At 34.4% G+C, this 18,471-nt stretch overlaps 1 protein-coding gene across 1 annotated transcript in view; it reads left to right on the top strand.

Annotated features, from left to right (window-relative positions):
• CNTN5 (contactin 5) overlaps positions 1-18,471 on the top strand; it is a 1,653,888-nt gene that overhangs the window by 1,312,298 nt on the left and 323,119 nt on the right. The window contains exons 10-11 of the mRNA XM_061440146.1: positions 10,112-10,293; positions 14,463-14,599. Coding sequence (XP_061296130.1) covers positions 10,112-10,293; positions 14,463-14,599 — 319 coding nt within the window. The remainder of the gene's footprint in view (positions 1-10,111; positions 10,294-14,462; positions 14,600-18,471) is intronic.

Raw genomic sequence — 18,471 nt, 5'->3', positions numbered from 1 at the left:
GAATTATAGTTGGAAATTAACACTTTTCTCAATTAGCCTATCAATCACAAAGACAGGACAGAAAATCAGTAAAGTTAACAGAATCTCTAGTAATTTATCAATTACAAGAATAAAAAGACAGAAAATCAGTAAAGAACAAGAGACTTGAACACAAGTATTAACCAACTTGACATAATTTATATTTAAAGAACACTACAGCTATCAACTATAGAATATACTTTTAAAAAGCCTACTCATGGAACATTCACAAAGATTAGCCATATGATAGACCATAAAACAAGTATCTCTGCTTATTACAGAACCAAAAATTTAGACAGTATATTCTTTAATTGAAACAACATTTTCAATGATACTTGAAAGGTCACCAAATATTTGGAAATTCAAAAAACATAACTAAATAACCAAATTATCAAAGAAAAATCACAGAGAAATTAGAAATTTTTTTGAATAATAATGAAAACATATGTGCTATAGTGTAGTGCTTAAATGTAAATTCATATATATTTTTAAAAAGGGAAAATTTTTAAATCAATGATCTAAACTTTCACCTTAAACAAATTAGAAAATAAAATAATTTAAAGTCTAAGTTAATAGAAGGAAAGAAAGATTTAATAGCAGAATTCAATCATATTGAATATGAATAGACTGGGGAACAATGAAATACAAAGCTGACTTTTAGAAAATGTCAATATAATTGGTGAACATTAAAAAGAAGAGATAAAATTCAAATATCAATATCAAGCAGGAAAAGGAAATATCACTACATCTCTGTTCCAAAACATTAAATGACAGGATGGGAATGCTTAGCATTTAATTTTACAACTAAACTAAATAAACTTCTTAAAAGACATAATTTGAGTATTTGGCACAGGGGAAATATGAATTATTGCCTATTAATGAAATTGAATTTGTATTTAAAAATCTCCCCACTACAGAAAGTTTGAATAGTATGGCTTCAGCTTCACTGATGAATTTTGTCAGGCACGTAAGGAAGAAATGATACACATGATCAAGGGGGATTTACCTCAGGTATACAGAGTTGGTTTAACTCTTAAAAAGTAATTAATATAATTTGTCACATGAATGAAATAATAAAGACTCTTACATTCCTCTTGGTTAATGCATAAAAAGCATACGACATAATTCAACATACTTAACAAAACTTTCAACAATTTAGGACTAGAGGAAAATTTTCTCAGCCAGACAAAGAGTATCTACAAAAAAAAAAGAAGAAGAAAAAGAAAAAAAAAAAACAATATTCAATGTGATACTAAATGGTGAAAACTAGTGTGTCTCCTTTCTTTTTTCTCTAATCACTTAAGTTCAACCTTTAATGGGGATCCTACATAGTAAAATAAGGCATAAAAATAAATAAAATACCTTAGAGACAGGAAAGGAAGAATTAAAACTGTCTCTGCAGATGCAGTAAGGGCTTCCCTGGTGGCTCAGACAGTAAAGAATCTGCAATGTAGGAGACCTAGGTTCAATCTCTGGGTAGGGAAGATCCTCTGGAGAAGGGAATGACAACCAACTCCAATATTCTTGCCTGGAAAATTCCATGGACAGAGGAGACTGGTGGGTTCCAATCCATGGGGTCACAAAGAGTCAGACATGTCTGAGGAACTAACACATCCATACCCTGCAGATGCAATAGGTATATATGTGTACTATGTTGAAAATCTACCAAAAAAATACTAAAATTAGTATTTACAGATGAATCATACAAAATATTCAAAAGGTATGTACACTGAAAAATTAATAGAATTGCTGAAGAAAAATGGAAGAATGTCTAAATAACTGAGGAGATACACTGAGCTTATTGATTGCAAGAGGCTTCCCAAGTGGCTCAGTGGAAAAGAATCTGTCTGCCCATGCAGAAGACAGGAGATGCAGGTGCCATCACTGCATTGGGAAGATCCCCTGGAGAAGGAAATGGCAACCCATTCTAGTATTATTCTTGCCTGGAGAATTCCACAGACGGAGGAGGCTGGCAGACTACAGTCTACATGGTTGCAAAGAGTCAGACATGGCTGAGCATACACAGACACATATTGATTACAAGACTAAGCAGTATTCAGATGTCAATTCTCACCAAATTCACACATTAATTTGACAAAATCCAGTTAAAATTCCAGGAAACTTCAATTAGCAAATTATTCTTAAAATGTGCATTAAAATTAGAACACAGAATAGCCAATACAATTGGTAGAAAAAGACTGAACATATAACACTTAACACATTTGATTTCAAATTTTTCTCTAAAAGTGGTAATAGCCATAAAAGTGAGGAACTGGCTTAAACCAGGCTTACAAATTAATGGAACAGAAGAGTGTCCATAAACAGATCCACACAAATAAGATTATTTTGTCATAAAAAATGCCAAGTAATTTAATGGAGAAAGAGTACTATCTTAAACAAATAGTGCTACAACATGTGGATATTCATATTGAATAAAATTTAAAAGCTTGAAAATGCTAAGCATTTTGCAAGGATGTAAAACAGCTGGACATTTTATACATTGCTGGTAGAAGTATAAATTATATAATTATTAAGGCAAATAGTCTGGCCATTTTCATACAGTTTTATTATTATATACTATAGAAATTCTACCCCTAGTTACTAACCAAAGAGACATAAAATTGTGTCCACAAAAAGCTTACACATGAATGTACAAACTGTTTTTATTCATAATCACTTAAAACTGCAAGTAACCCAAATGTCCAATAGTCAACAGGTAACTGGATAAACAAATTGTAGCTTATCCATATATTAAAAGTGGTCAACAGTTAAAAGAAAATGGACAATTGATACACATAGAAACATAGATTGATCTCTCAAATCTTATTTTGAGAGAAAAAAGCCGGCCAGAAAGGGTACAGTTGGTAAAGATGCCACCTGCCAATGAAGAAGACCTGGGTTTGATCCCTGGGTTGGAAAGATCCCATGGAGGAGAAAATGACAATCCACTCCAGTATTCTTGCCTGGAAAATCCCATGGACAGAGGAGCCTGGTGGGCTACAGTCCATGGGGTCACAGAGAGTCAAACATGACTGAGAAATTGAGTGTGCAGAGCACAGGAAGAGTATGGAAATGGTATAGACTATATGATTCAATTTACATTAGTTTAAAAAAGACAGAAGTTATCTTAAAATATGAAAGTGAGATTATTGATCACCTGGGACAGGGGTGAGGGTAATTGGGAAGGAGGTGCCTAAGGAAACTAGTAAGAGTGAAAGTAATGTCTGTATCATGATTAATCTAATTGAAGCAATAGTTGAATAGACATATACATTTGGCAAGGCTCTTTAAACTGTGTACTTCAATGGATTCACTTCATCTTTGGTAAATTACATCTTTAAAAACGTTTATTTGTAAATGCCACTATAAGAATAGTGTACATTACTCTTTATGGATATGTGCAAGAATTTCTCTGGGGATTGTAAGTAATTCTACTCCATTCAATTTCTTGAGTGATCTTCCAGGCCATACAATGTATAATAACCATTTTCACTTGTAAGTTGATTCCAGTAGCTTTCCAAAGTGGCTGCACTAATATAAAACCTCACCATGTGTGTTAGACTTCTTACTGATTGGCATCCATGTGTACAACTATCAGGTTATTCAAAGTACTACATTTTACAAATATGTTAGGCATGAAATGGAATTTATTATAATCTAAATTTGAATTTCCCTGATTATTAATGAGATTGAATATGCTGTCATATGTTTTCTGATAATTTCTATTTTTTCTCTTGTCCCTTTATCATTTTTATGAGTTGTTTTCTTGTACACTTGAGTTCTTTATTCAATCTCTTAGGCTGTGTCAGTTATTTGTGTGGCAAATAATTCTTCCCTGGTTGTGTTCTTTAATTTTTTAACTTTTTTGGCAGCATGTGAGATCTTAGTTGCCTGATCAGGGGTCGAACCCCTGCTCTTTGCATTGGAAACACAGAGTCTTAACCGCTGGACCACCAGGAAAGTCCTCATGTTCTTTTGATGAAAAGAAATTGTTCTTATTCATGCAGTCAAATGTATAAGTATTTTATGGGTAGCAATGCTTTATATAGTGTTAAAAAAGTTAATTCTTCCTTACAACAAAGACATGAAAACATTTTATATATACATAAAATATACATTTTTCTGCAAGAGTTACCATTGACAGTAACATCTATCAAGCAGAGCCAGGAAAAGTGAAAATGGAAGATCATGTAGAAAACTGGTTCCTAGATCATATTTGGTACATCTTTCTTTCCTTATTCCATTGGCCAGAGCTCAATTCATGCCCCTATCTTAGGGAAAATGGAAAAATGAGGTAATTACATGTCCAGAAAGAAGGAAAATGTGTTTTTTTGAACACCTAGCCAATCTATTCTTCTGAGGAATATTTCAGTTCTTTCTTCACATTGAATGTACTCAATCTCATCTATCCTCTGCATACTCTCAAGTCCAAAATTTCCAGATCTCCATCAGGTCTAGATATGAATCATCTTGATTCTGTAACTTATGTACTTAAAATATAAGTTAATTATTCACAGGAGAAATATTCTACTGGGAAAAAAGTAGTCTCAAACTAATCACTGCTCCATCACAAGTATGAAATTCTCCTGTAAGGTCATTGATTGCACAGGCTGTCTCTTTTTTGTGTGATTGTATGGAGGAGGGTTTGGCTGTGGAAGAATGGGAGAGTTCATGATTAGACACTGATATGACTCTTGGTAAGAAATTATCTTGTCTATCTTCCAGGGTACCTTGGCTTCACTCTCTGACATTTTTCTTGTTTGTTTTATTTCATGGATGCAATTGAAATGTGTCTTGAGGAGTGTTCCCTATTTGGGGCCTGTACAGATTTTGTAGCCCAAACTCTTGTATCTACCTTTGAAAGCTTAAAATGTGTTTTAAGGCTCAAATGCTCAAAGTTTTGCAATTGTTTTAAATTCAGACTCTTGATTTATTTGACAATGTACTCATTGGAAAGTCTAATTTACTTCTGACTTGTTTGCTTCCACTTAATTCAATGTTTTAATAACTTCAATGTTTTCAATGAATTACACAATTAATAAAAACTCTCTAAAAGCTAATTTTAAAGTCTTATCCAAAATAAAGCATACCTTTTTTCTCAATGGACATATAACTTTCACAATAATTCATTCTATATTTTAAATTAATTCTATATTAAACAAGTTACATTCTATATTAAACAAGTTACAAAAAACCAAAACTGTACAGGTCACTGTCTCTGTGTGTCAGAACATAAGGCATGTGGTTACCTTTGATACCAGAGGAAAAGCAACCATACTTTTATTATTAACCATAAAAAATTTACACATAAAAAATGCTAGCTAACAAAGTTAGAGTAGAATACTATGCATGCTAATCAATAAAAAGGGATAAGGGAAATAAAAAATAGAAAGTCACAAATTAAAGCACAAAAATAATTAAAAATTCAAAATATTTTAAAGACTAATAAAATAGATAAACCTCTGACAAAGCTTATCATTGTAGGTAACATTTATTGGTTATATATATACATATGTTTGGAATATATGTATCCAAGTAATTTATAAGAACTTAGCTCACTTAATGCTCAAAATCATGCTATGAGAATCATTCATTCATTTACTTCATAAACATTTAAGTACTAAATATGTGCCCAGCACTCTATGAGATAGTGTGGATATACTCCTGAACAACAGAAATAATGCCAGTGCCCTTAAAATACTTGCATTCTGAAGGAACAAATAATATTTTCATTTTAAAATGGGGAAACCAGATACCAGATTCATAGAACTTAGATTATTTTCTTTTTTTTCTTTTTCTTTTATTTTTTAACTTTAAAATATTGTATTGGTTTTGCCATATATCAACATGAATCTGCCACAGGTATACACGTGTTCCCCATGCTGAACCCTCCTCCCTCCTCCCTCCCTGTACCATCCCTCTGGGTCGTCCCAGTGCACCAGCCCCAAGCATCCAGTATCGTGCATCGAACCTGGACTGGCGACTCGTTTCATATATGATATTATTCATGTTTCAATGCCATTCTCCCAAATCATCCCACCCTCTCCCTCTCCCACAGAGTCCAAAAGACTATTCTATACATCAGTGTCTCTTTTGCTGTCTCGTATACAGGGGTATTGTTACCATCTTTCTAAATTCCATATATATGCATTAGTATATTGTATTGGTGTTTTTCTTTCTGGCTTACTTCACTCTGTATAACAGGCTCCAGTTTCATCCACCTCATTAGAACTGATTCAAATGTATTCTTTTTAATGGCTGAGTAATACTCCATTGTGTATATGTACAACAGCTTTCTTATCTATTCATCTGCTGATGGACATCTAGGTTGCTTCCATGTCCTGGCTATTATAAACAGTGCTGCGATGAACATTGGGGTACAAGTGTCTCTTTCAATTCTGGTTTCCTTGGTGTGTATGCCCAGCAGTGGGATTGCTGGGTCATAAGGCAGTTCTATTTCCAGTTTTTTAAGGAATCTCCACACTGTTCTCCATAGTGGCTGTACTAGTTTGCATTCCCACCAACAGTGTAAGAGGGTTCCCTTTTCTCCACACCCTCTCCAGCATTTATTGCTTGTAGACTTTTGGATCGCAGCCATTCTGACTGGCATGAAATGGTACCTCATAGTGGTTTTGATTTGCATTTCTCTGATAATGAGTGATATTGAGCATCTTTTCATGTGTTTGTTAGCCATCTGTACGTCTTCTTTGGAGAAATGTCTATTTAGTTCTTTGGCCCATTTTTTGATTGGGTCATTTATTTTTCTGGAGTTGAGCTGTAGGAGTTGCTTATATATTATTATTATTATTTTACTTTACAATATTGTATTGGTTTTGCTATATATCAACATGCATCCACCATGGGTGTACACGTGTTCCCCATCCTGAACCCCCTCCCACCTCCCTCCCCATACCATCCCTCTGGGTCATCCCAGTGCACCAGCCCCAAGCTTCCTGTATACTGAATTAAACCTGGACTAGTGATTTGTTTCTTATATTAGATTACTTTCTGAAGGTCACATAACATCCGTGTGTTTGAATTTTATTTGAATGTAAATTGTATTCCCAGGTAGACCATGTTCCTAACCAAAGTGCAGTGTTAAAAGGAGAGGAAGTTGAGAAAGCATATAGTCATACCATTAAAGTTGTAAAGAAGATACAACTATAATCGTCAAGTTTTGCAAACATTTTTTTTTTTTGCCTCCTTGTTCTGTGCCAAGTACTTTAACTTATCAAATGTTTATAACTACCCTCTGAAGTAGGGACTATTATTTCTGAAATAAGAACTATTATTTCTACCATATTTTACATTTGGGGCAACTGGAAAAACAAAACAAGATGTTAAAAAATGATGAGATGATTTTTTTAAAAACCATGATTTTTTAAAAATTATTTTTAAGCATTTGGATCTTTATCCATCTGGACTATATTCATGGTTTTGTTGTGAGATGGGAAATGCAACTCAGAAAAGATGTAGTTGCTCAGTTACTTTTGTTCTGGGAAGTTTGACTGTGGAAAACACATTTAACTTATACTACAATGTGTGACCACTTATAATAGAAGAGTTTTTTAAACTTTTAAACAATTAGTATTTATATAAATCATTGCTAAAATATTGAAATCATGGGTGAAATACTTTGATTTTCTAGGCAAACATGAATTGCCAAAGTAAACACAAACAGAAATTTAAATACAAAGAATTAAAGAAAACAGAAGAAATTGAAATGCTTTCAAAAACTAACTCCACTTATGATGGGGATGACTTTATTTTTATCAGTCTGATCAGTTTCTTAAGGAACATACAATTTCTCTACTATTGAAGCTATCACAATAGGAGATGCAAATAGCATGTTTACCAAGCTACTATCCATCACTATGACTCAAATTTTGTCAATGCTAGCTTATAAATAAAGCAACTACCAACTCACTAACAAGTATGTGCACATGTAAACCAGCAAACCTAATGAGTACAGACAATCTCACCTTTGAATATAGATGCAGAAATATTAAAAAATATAACAAATCAATTCTTGTACGTATTAAAAGAACGATGTGTTAGGTCAACATAAGGGTTATTTGAAAATGCAATATTCAGTTTTCCTAGATATTGATATATGTACCTAAACAAAGAAGTACAACTTTTCAACTCTAATACAGCAATTTCAATCCTATCTTATACTTAAGAAACAAGTAAGAAAGATGTTAAGAAATAAACACTGTGTTTAATGTGGCATTGTTTCTAAAAATTTAACACCGCTATTACTCCTGTCAGGAAAATTAGTGAAAAAATATCTTACATTTTTCAATTATAAAGTGTTACAAGAGTCCAAGTAATGTATACAAATCACTTTTTATGTCTAAAAGAAAAATATCCCAGAAGACTACACAAATAAGGAGACTTTACTGTAGAGGAGGCATTTAGAATGGCTCTCAAAAGATTAGTAGGACTTTAACAGATATGATTGGAAACACACAAAGATGTGTTTCTGGGTCAGGAGATGTGGAAGGAAATAGTGAGAAATAGAACTGGAAAAAGCAGACTGAGTCCAGAGCATAAAGTACATTAAATATAGATAATAATAAATAACTCAGTGGAACAGAACTGTGAAGACTGAAACAGATTTAAGCATGTGAGAACCAATTATAGAGCAAAGGTAAAATTCCAAAAATTGTTGGAAAAGGAGTTTTAGTGATTCTAAAATAATTAGTTGTGTTTCCCATCTCACACCAAAACCATGAATATAGTCCAGATGGATTAAAGATCCAAATGCTTAAAAATAATTTTTAAAAAAGCTACCAGAAAGACTGAAGGAAATATGGATACATGGATTTACAGATAATTTTTAAACAAACAAAAATTCTGAAGTCATGAAAAAACCTACAGATGCTTGTTTCTCCCAAAAGTATTTGTAAAATTTATCACAGATGCCATCATAAACTATCAGTATACCGAGAAAGAACTTTTCTGGTAAACAAACTCATAATGGCCCTAATACACAAAGAATCCTAAGAAATTAAATGCTGCAAACAGGCAAACAGAAAATTGAAAGAAATAGTTGAAAAATAACATAATTCACAGTGAAGCAGATTCAAATAGCAGATTCATAGTATAATTATGAAAAGATGTTCAACTTTCTTACAGTTCAGAGAAATTGTAACAAAATGTCATTTTTTACCTATCAATACTGATAAAAATTTAACAGATTGATCACATAATGTGGTGGCAAGGATATGGGAAAACAGTCTCATGTATTACTGATGGATGTGGAAAATGCTACTATATTACTCAAAACAATCTGGCAGCACTTATTAAAATGAAAAATGGGCATGCCCTTATGTCTGTCAGTTCCACTTTTGTGAATGTCTGCAGTAGAAAATAAAAAGCAATGACATATGATATATATGTACAAAGTTACATTTAGCAATGTTATTCCTTAGTAGCAAAAAAAAAAAAAAAAGGAAAACTTTAGGGGCTACACTGAATGTCTAACTATAGAGAATGTTTGATTAAAATTCTGATGCATCTACACAAGGGAATAATATATAGCTGTTAACCAGAATAAGTCAGCAGTTGATCTTGATTTGATTTTTATTATTAAAAAAATTGTTATATGTGCTTATATATGCATCATAGAGACAAGGCAGGAAATTGCTTGCTAACTTTATTTCTTTCTGCAGAAGATATTTGAAGGGGTTGGAACAATAATGAGTTCTTAATTCATTTAGCTCATGACTCTTGTTCAACTTCTTATGATAAGCGTATGTTACTTTTGTAAATTTCTCCAAATTACTTTCACCATTTAAACAATTTTACACAGTTTTTAAAAAATAAAGTATAGCATATATATGTGTAAAATATAACCTTTGAATTGCTTTTCTGAAATATAAAAGAAATGGAAACTCTCTTTCCTTGTAATCTAACTTATAAGCAGACAATCCACATGGAAACTGAAGTATATCAACCATCACATGGTTCTTAATTGTGATTATACTTTATTGCACTCAGCCTATTAAGTGCTTAAACTACCAGATAACAGAATCTATGTTCCTAATAGTGGAAAGTGTATTAATGGCATTTTTGCTCCTTATTGTAGCCCAGTTCCAACAATCACATGGATGAAGATTAATGGTTATATTCCTAGTAAGTCACGTCTGCGTAAATCTCAGGCAGTACTGGAAATACCCAATGTGCAGCTGGACGATGCAGGCATATATGAGTGCAGAGCGGAAAACTCACGTGGAAAAAATTCCTTTCGTGGACAGTTGCAAGTATACAGTAAGTGTTCTCAGCAAAGTTTGATGCCCTGGTCACAAGAGTGAAACTGAAAATGCAATTTGAGCTAAACATTGTTAGATACCATGCTTCTTTTGTATGGTAAATCATTGAGTAAAATTACCCTACACATAGAAACGCTTTAAATTAAAAATAATGAGGAACTGGCAGGTTCTTTTTATAGCATAGGTAATTGCTAACCTTAAAAATATTTTCCCAGCACTAAAGCTGTCATCTGATGTTGCAAATCTTGTAATATTTATTAACTTATTCTTGCCCTTGGCCTGAATCAAGAGTCACAATTTATTGCCATGAACCAAATCCTACCAGCTCTTTTTTTTTTTTTTTGTAAATTAAAACTTTCTGAAACACAGTGATACCCATTTGTTTGCATAATGCCTGCATCAGCTTTTAGCACTGCTAAGGCAGAATTAAGCTGTTGAGAGACAGATCAACTGACTTGCAAAGTGTCAAATATGTTCTACCTCATCTTTTACACAAAAACTTTGCTGGCCCTACACTAAATTATTGCATCTGTATGATAAATAACCTTCATGGCTTACAAATGTTTATATTTTCCAAAAATTTCAGAGACAACCAGGTTGTGTGTAAGAATTGGGAAAATCTACTTCCAAAATATATACAATCTCTTCTATAAATAGCAAATTATACTTTTCATATTTTCTTTTATAATGCATATTGTATATAAAAGGTAAGTGATACTATTTTTATTGAGGACATTAAAACTTAGGGAAACTAACGCAGAGCACTGATACAAGAAAATACAGATCCTTACAATGTGAACTTAAACAAATTGCATATGAAGCTGAATCTGCTTCATATGAATCTGCTTCAAACTATAACTGTCACTGTGTTCAAGATCAGTTCATCTAAAATCCTTCACAGGGGAATGCTGCAAAATATTTTGAAATATTAAAATATTACTTCAACCTGTTTTACTTTTATTATATGTAAAAAAAAAAACTCCTTTAAAATTCAGCACTCCAACCAAATTTACTATGCCATGCACATTTTGCTCATTCACTCATTGATTCAGCTAATGTTTATTAAATGCTATACTGCACTACAAGCTAACAATAGAGATTTGAGGAAACTCTTGAGTGACTGAATTAGATGAAAAGCAAACTGCACAGAGGGCAGAGCATGCTATCTGCTATGATAAAAGCCTATGGGAGCAGAGTCCATTACTTTCTACCAGAGTGATTCAAGGAAAGCATTCCAGAGAATTTGTACCTTAAAGGTTTTCCCATCCACCAGTGGCCTGGCAGCCAGCTGGATTAGGACCCAGCCCCTACCATCAGTGGGCTGGCACCAGCCCCAGAACTCCCAGGACATAGACAGCTAGCTCAGGACACAGTCCCACCAACCAGTGGGTCAGTGCCAGTCCTTTGCTACCGGGCCATGCAGCCAGTCATTCTGGGACTCAGTCCCACATACTTCAAGCCACTGCATGAGGCAGGGCCTGGCAGCAAATGAGGCAGACATAAGTGAAATAGAGACTAAGAACAATTAAATCAGTAATTAAATAAAATAAAACAAAAACTCCCAGCAAACAAAAGTCTACTACCAGATGGCCTCACAGGTGGTGAAGTCTACCAAAAAATTTGAAGAAAAATTAACAACCCTCCTTTTCAAACTATTCCAAAAATTTGCAGAGGAATACTTCTGAACTTATTCTACAACATCACGTCGTACTAAAACCAGACAAAAATATAGCACAAAAAATTTACAGGTCAATACCACTGATGAACACAGATGGACACATCCCCAACAACAAAAAATAAAATTAGCAAATCGAATTCAACAATACATTAAAATGATCACACAATGATCTAGTGGGGCTTATCCCAAGGATGCAAGGATGTTTAATATCCACAAATTATTGTGTTATACCACTTTAACAAATCAATAAAGAAATCGTATAATCATCTCAATAGGTATGAGAAAGCTTTGGACATCTTGGAATACACACACACGCACACACACACACACACACATATAAAATGGAATGATACTCAGGCTTAAAAAAAAAAAATGAAATCCTACCATCTGTGACAACATGGGTGGACCCAGAGGGAATTATGATAAGGAAAATAAGTCAGAGAAAAACAAGCATCATATGATTTCATTTATGTGTAGAATCTGAAAAATAAAACAAATGAAAACACATAACAAAACTGGAACAGAGTAATAGATGCAGAGAACAAATAGGTGATTGCCAGAAGGGAAAGGGGTAGAGGGATGAAAGAAATAGATGAGAGAGATTAAGAGATTCAAACTTGAAAAAAATGTCAATGGCGGAAAGACACTTTAACCATGGTTTCCCTGACAGCTCAGTTGGTAAGGAATCCGCAGGAAATGCAGGAGACCCCAGTTCAATCCCTGGGTCGGGAAGATCCACTGGAGATGGGATAGGCTACCCACTCCAGTATTCTTGGGCTTCCCTTGTGGTTCAGCTGGTGAAGAATCCCCCTGCAATGTGGGATACCTGGGTTTGATCCCTGGGTTGGGAAGATCCCCTGGAGAAGGGAAAGGCTACTCACTCCAGTATTCTGGCCTAGAGGACTCCAGACACAGTTGAATGACTTTCACTTTTGACACTTTATAAATTTCATGAATTTAGAATATTATCTTTTTTGAGAAAGAAATAGAGTATTGAAAACTTGTATATATAAATATATGTGTAAAATGCCAGTAAATATAGAACAATTTTATATCAAATGATACTTGAATTTACACATTATTTTTTGAAACAATTCAGGCTATATTAGGAAACAAAAAGCAGAATAGTTATTCAGTAAATGGGCATGTTGTATTACTTCAAATTGTGCTAATGCTACTCAATATTTGGAGGAAGAGATGCCTCTTGTTTAGAAAGATTTTTAGTTTAGAAACTTCTTTCTAAACAGATTCCCATGCTCTCCATGGGAAGAATCTACCACTTACTCTAAAGAGGGTAAAACAAGAAGACATGTATGTTCTCTCCCTTATGACTGATTCATGTTGATATATGGCATAAAACAACACAATATTATAAAGCAATTATCCTTCAATTAAAATAAATAAATTTTTTAAAAAATAAGAAAAAAGTGCCTTTTGAAGAGGAAATATTTTAAAATTCAACAAAAACAAGAATAGCAAGATGTGACTTAGATTAAAAAGTGTTTCAAATTATTAAAATAAATGTTATATGGCGGAAAGACACTTTAACCATGGTTTCCCTGACAGCTCAGTTGGTAAAATGCATGAACATTCAAGGTTTTGGAAACATTGGAAATGAAATACAATCCTTAAACTTGGGCATTCCACACTGGGTAGATGGTGATAGAGATCCCCTGCGATGTGGGCTACTTTGGCTGAAGAATCCCCTAGGTACTGGGTAACTTTACATGTTCCAGTGATTTTGGGAATAGAGGACAAACTAACTTCAGTTTATTGAAAGCTTTCTTTTTACCCTTATATAAATGAGAAAGAAACATTAAAAAATTAATTTTTTTTTAAAAATTAAATATAGTATATATAAATATATGTGTAAAATGCCAGTAAATATAGAACAATTTTATATCAAATGATACTTGAATTTACAACATTATTTTTTGAAACAATTCAGGCTATATTAGGAAACAAAAAGCAGAATAGTTATTCAGTAAAACTTCAAATTGTGCTAATGCTACTCAATATTTGGAGGAAGAGATGCCCTGTTTCTAAACAGATTCCCATGCTCTCCATGGAAATCTACCACTCTAAAGACTCACCTTATGACTGATTCATGCTGATATATGGCATAAAACAACACAATATTATAAAGCAATTATCCTTCAATTAAAATAAATAAATTTTTTAAAAAATAAGAAAAAAGTGCCTTTTGAAGAGGAAATATTTTAAAATTCAACAACAACAAGAATAGCAAGATATGCTTCACTTAGATTAAAAAGTGTTTCAAATTATTAAAATATCATCATGGTTATATTTTCACACAGGAAATAGAGTTCTCGGTGTAATGCAGTGCCAAGTTTCTTCCAAAATCCAAGTTACATGAATTGATAAAATATTTAATGCTTATGAATTTGTTAACATTCCCTAAAAACTTTTGAGTTTTGTGAAACATTGAGAAATGAAATCACCCTTCTTTAATCCTTAAACTTTTACAGCATATCCACACTGGGTAGAAAAACTGAATGATACTCAGTTAGACAGTGGGAGCCCTCTGCGATGGGAATGTAAGGCTACTGGAAAACCCAGACCCACCTACCGCTGGCTGAAGAATGGACTACCCCTCCTGCTTCAGGTACTGTTGGTAACCATTTACATGTTCCAGTGATGTTTTAGTGGAATTTCACAAAGGACAAACTAACTTCCTTTAGTCTTATTGAAAGCCATTTCTTATTTATCCCTTATATTCAGAATGAGAAAGATAACATATAAACAAATTAATTTTTACTATTTAAAAAATTATTGAAGTATAGTTGATTTACAATGTTGTGTTAATTATTTCTGTACAGGACAGTGATTCAATTATATATATATATATATATATATTCTTTTTAAAATGTCACTTTCCATTGTGGTTTATCATAGGATATTGAATATAATTGTATGTATTATACAGTAGAACTTTGTTGCTTATCCACTCTATGTATAAAAGTTTACATATGCTAGCCCCAACCTCCCACTATATCTGTCCCCCAACATCTGCCCCCCTGACAAGCACTAATCTGTTCCCTATCTGTGTGATTCTGGTTCTGCTTCATAGATAGATTCATTGTGTAATATTTTAGATTTCATGTATAAGTGATATCATATGGTATTTGTCTTTTTCTGACTTACTTTGCTTAGTATGATAATCTCTAGTTGCATCAATGTTGCTGCAAATGACATTATTTTGCTGGCTGAATATTCCATTGTATATATGTGTCATATCTTCTTTACCCATTTATCTGTTGAAGGACATTTAGGTTATTTCCATGTCTTGGCTATTGCAAATAGTGCTGTTATGAACATAGGTGTGCAAACATCTTCTTGAATTACAGTTTTGTCCAAATATATGCCCAGGAGTGGGATTGCTTGATCATATGGTAATTGTATTTTTAGTTTTCCACTGTGGTTCCACCAACTTACATACCCACCAACTGGAGAAGAGTTCCCTTTTCTCTACATCCTCTCCAGCATTTGTTAGTTGTAGACTTTTAAATGATGGCTTTTCTGACTGGTGTGAGGCTGTACCTTATTGTAGTTTTGATTTGCATTTCTCTAATAATTGGCAATTTTGAAAATCTTTTCATGTGCCTGTTGGCCATCTGTGTGTCTTCTTTGGAGAAATGTAAATTTAGGTCTTCTGCCCATGTTTTGTATAGGGTTCTTTTTGTTGTTGTTGAAAAAAATAAAGTTTTCTTTAATTTTAATTGCCTCATTACTTGCTGGTAGTACATTACTTCTTCAAATTTTGTTCAATCCTATAAGTCCATAGGAAAATATCAGTGATTATCATTAACTCATTGCCATTTTTAGCAGACTTTTAGACATCATCTAACCTACTGCTGTCACTTTGAAGATGGTGAGATAATGAAAAAATAAATTTGCTTGCCTGAGATTGAAACCATTTACCACAGATTGGGACTTGAACCTATGGGCTGGGATTCTAACCCAGCCAAAACACACAATACCTGGTTTCAGGACTGAATGAAGCTCAGGTTCTTGATGTCCCATCACAGAAAGAATTCAGTGAGAGACAAAGTGATGGGTAAGAAATGGATTTATTCAGGTTCAGAGAGAAGTACACTCCACAGACAGAGTGTGGACCATCACAGAGAGCATGTGCAGTGCAAAATGTGGTGTAGTTAGCTTTTATAGGCTGGGTATTTTGTATGCTAATGAGTGTTAGGATTATTCCAACTATTTTGGGGAAAAGGAGGAGATTTCCAGGAATTGGGTCATCATGCACTCCTCGGTCTTTTGACAGTAATTCAAACTGTCATGGTGCCTCTGGGTGTGTCATTAACCTTGCTGAATGAGGATGAGGGTCTAATCAAAATCAACCTGTCTACTATCTTGGATCCATTTGATTCTAATCAGTTTATCTTGTGTCCTTCACTTCAGTTTAGTAGCTCAGTCTTGTTCAACTCTTTGTGACCCCATGGACTGCAGCACGCCAGGCCTCCCTGTCCATAACCAACTCCCAGAGTTTACTCAAATTCATGTCCATTGAGAAGGTGATGTCATCCAACCATCCCATCCTCTGTCATCCCTTCTCCTCCCACCTTCAATCTTTCCCAGCATCAGGGTCTTTTCAAATGAGTCAGTTCTTCACATCAGATGACCAAAGTATTGGAGTTTCAGCTTCAGCATCAATCCTTGTGATGACTATTCAGGACTGATTTCCTTTAGGATGGACTGGCTGGATCTCCTTGCAGTCCAAGGGACTCTGAAGCATCTTCTCCAATACCACAGTTCAAAAGCATCAATTCTTTGGTGCTCAGATTTCTTTATAGTCTGTCTCTCACATCCATACATGACTACTGGAAAAACCATAGCTTTGACTAGACAGACCTTTGTCAGGAAAGTAATGTCTCTGCTTTTTAATATGCTGTCTAGGATGGTCATACCTTTTCTTCCAACGAGCAAATGTCTTTTAAATTTATGGCTGCAGTCACCATCTGCAGTGATTTTGGAGCCCAAAAAAATAAAGCCTGTTGCTGTTTCCATTGTTTCCCCATCTATTTGCCATGAAGATGGGACCAGATGTCATGATCTTAGTTTTCTGAGTGTTGAGTTTTAATCTAACATTTTCACTCTCCTCTTTCACTTTCAACAAGAGGCTCTTTAGTACTTCTTTGCTTTCTAGAGTAAGTGTGGTTTCATCTGCATGTCTGAGGTTACTGATTTTTCTCCTGGCAATCTTGATTCCAGCTTGTCCTTCATCCAGTCTAATAATCTTAACAATATACTCAGCATATAAGTTAAATAAGCAAACTGACAATGTACAACCTAGACATACTCCTTTCAGATTTGAAACCAGTCTATTGTTCCATGTCCAGTTCTGTTTCTTTTTGACCTGCCTATAGATTTCTCAGGAAGCAGATCAGGTGGTCTGGTATTCCCATCTCTTTCAGAATTTTCCACAGTTTGTCTTGATCCACACAGTCGAAGGCTTTGGCATAGTCAGTGAAGGAGAAGTATATGTTTTTCTGAAACTCTCATTCTTTTCAATGATCGAAAAGATGTTGGCAATTTTATCTCTGGTTCCTCTGCCTTTTCTAAAACCAGCTTGAACATCTTGAAGTTCACACTTCACATACCACTGAAGCCTGGCTTGGAGAATTTTGATCATTATTTTGATAGTGTGTGAGATGAAAGCAATTGTGCAGTAGTTTGCTGCACTCAATATGCCAGAAAATTTGGAAAACTCAGCAGTGGCCACAGGACAGGAAAAGGTCAGTTTTCATTCCAATTCCAAAGAAAGGCAATGCCAAAGAATGCTCAAACTACCACACAATTGCACTCATCTCATACACTAGTAAAGTAATGCTCAAAATTCTCCGAGCCAGGCTTCAGCAATAAGTGAACCATGAACTTCCAGATGTTCAAGCTGGTTTTAGAAAAGGCAGAGGAACCAGAGATCAAATTGCCAACATCCACTGGATCATGGAAAAAGCAAGAGAGTTCCAGAAAAACATCTATTTCTGCTTTATTGACTATGCCAAAGCCTTTGACTGTGTGGATCACAATAAACTGTGGAAAATTCTTCCAGGGATGGGAATACCAGACCACCTGACCTGCCTCTTGAGAAACCTATATGCAGGTCAGGAAGCAACAGTTAGAATTGGACATGACACAACAGACTGGTTCCAAATAGGAAAAGAAGTACATCAAGGCTGTATATTGTCACCCTGCTTATTTAACTTCTATGCAGAGTATATCATGAGAAACGCTGGGCTGGAAGAAGCACAAGCTGAAATCAAGATTGCCAGGAGACATATCAATAACCTCAGATTTGTTACTTTTCTTTTATTGTGGTCTTCAGTCTTTCTGCCCTCTAATGGAGAAGCATCAGTTCAGTTCAGTTCATTTCAGTTCAGTCGCTCAGTCGTGTCTGACTCTTTGCGACCCCATGAATTGCAGCACGCCAGGCCTCCCTGTCCATCACCAACTCCCGGAGTTCAC

This window comes from Bos javanicus, chromosome 15 (assembly GCF_032452875.1).
Source record: "Bos javanicus breed banteng chromosome 15, ARS-OSU_banteng_1.0, whole genome shotgun sequence".
In the NCBI taxonomy this organism is placed as follows: domain Eukaryota; kingdom Metazoa; phylum Chordata; class Mammalia; order Artiodactyla; family Bovidae; genus Bos; species Bos javanicus.
Note: the sequence above shows the minus strand (reverse complement) of the source record. Positions and strands in the feature narration are given on the sequence as shown.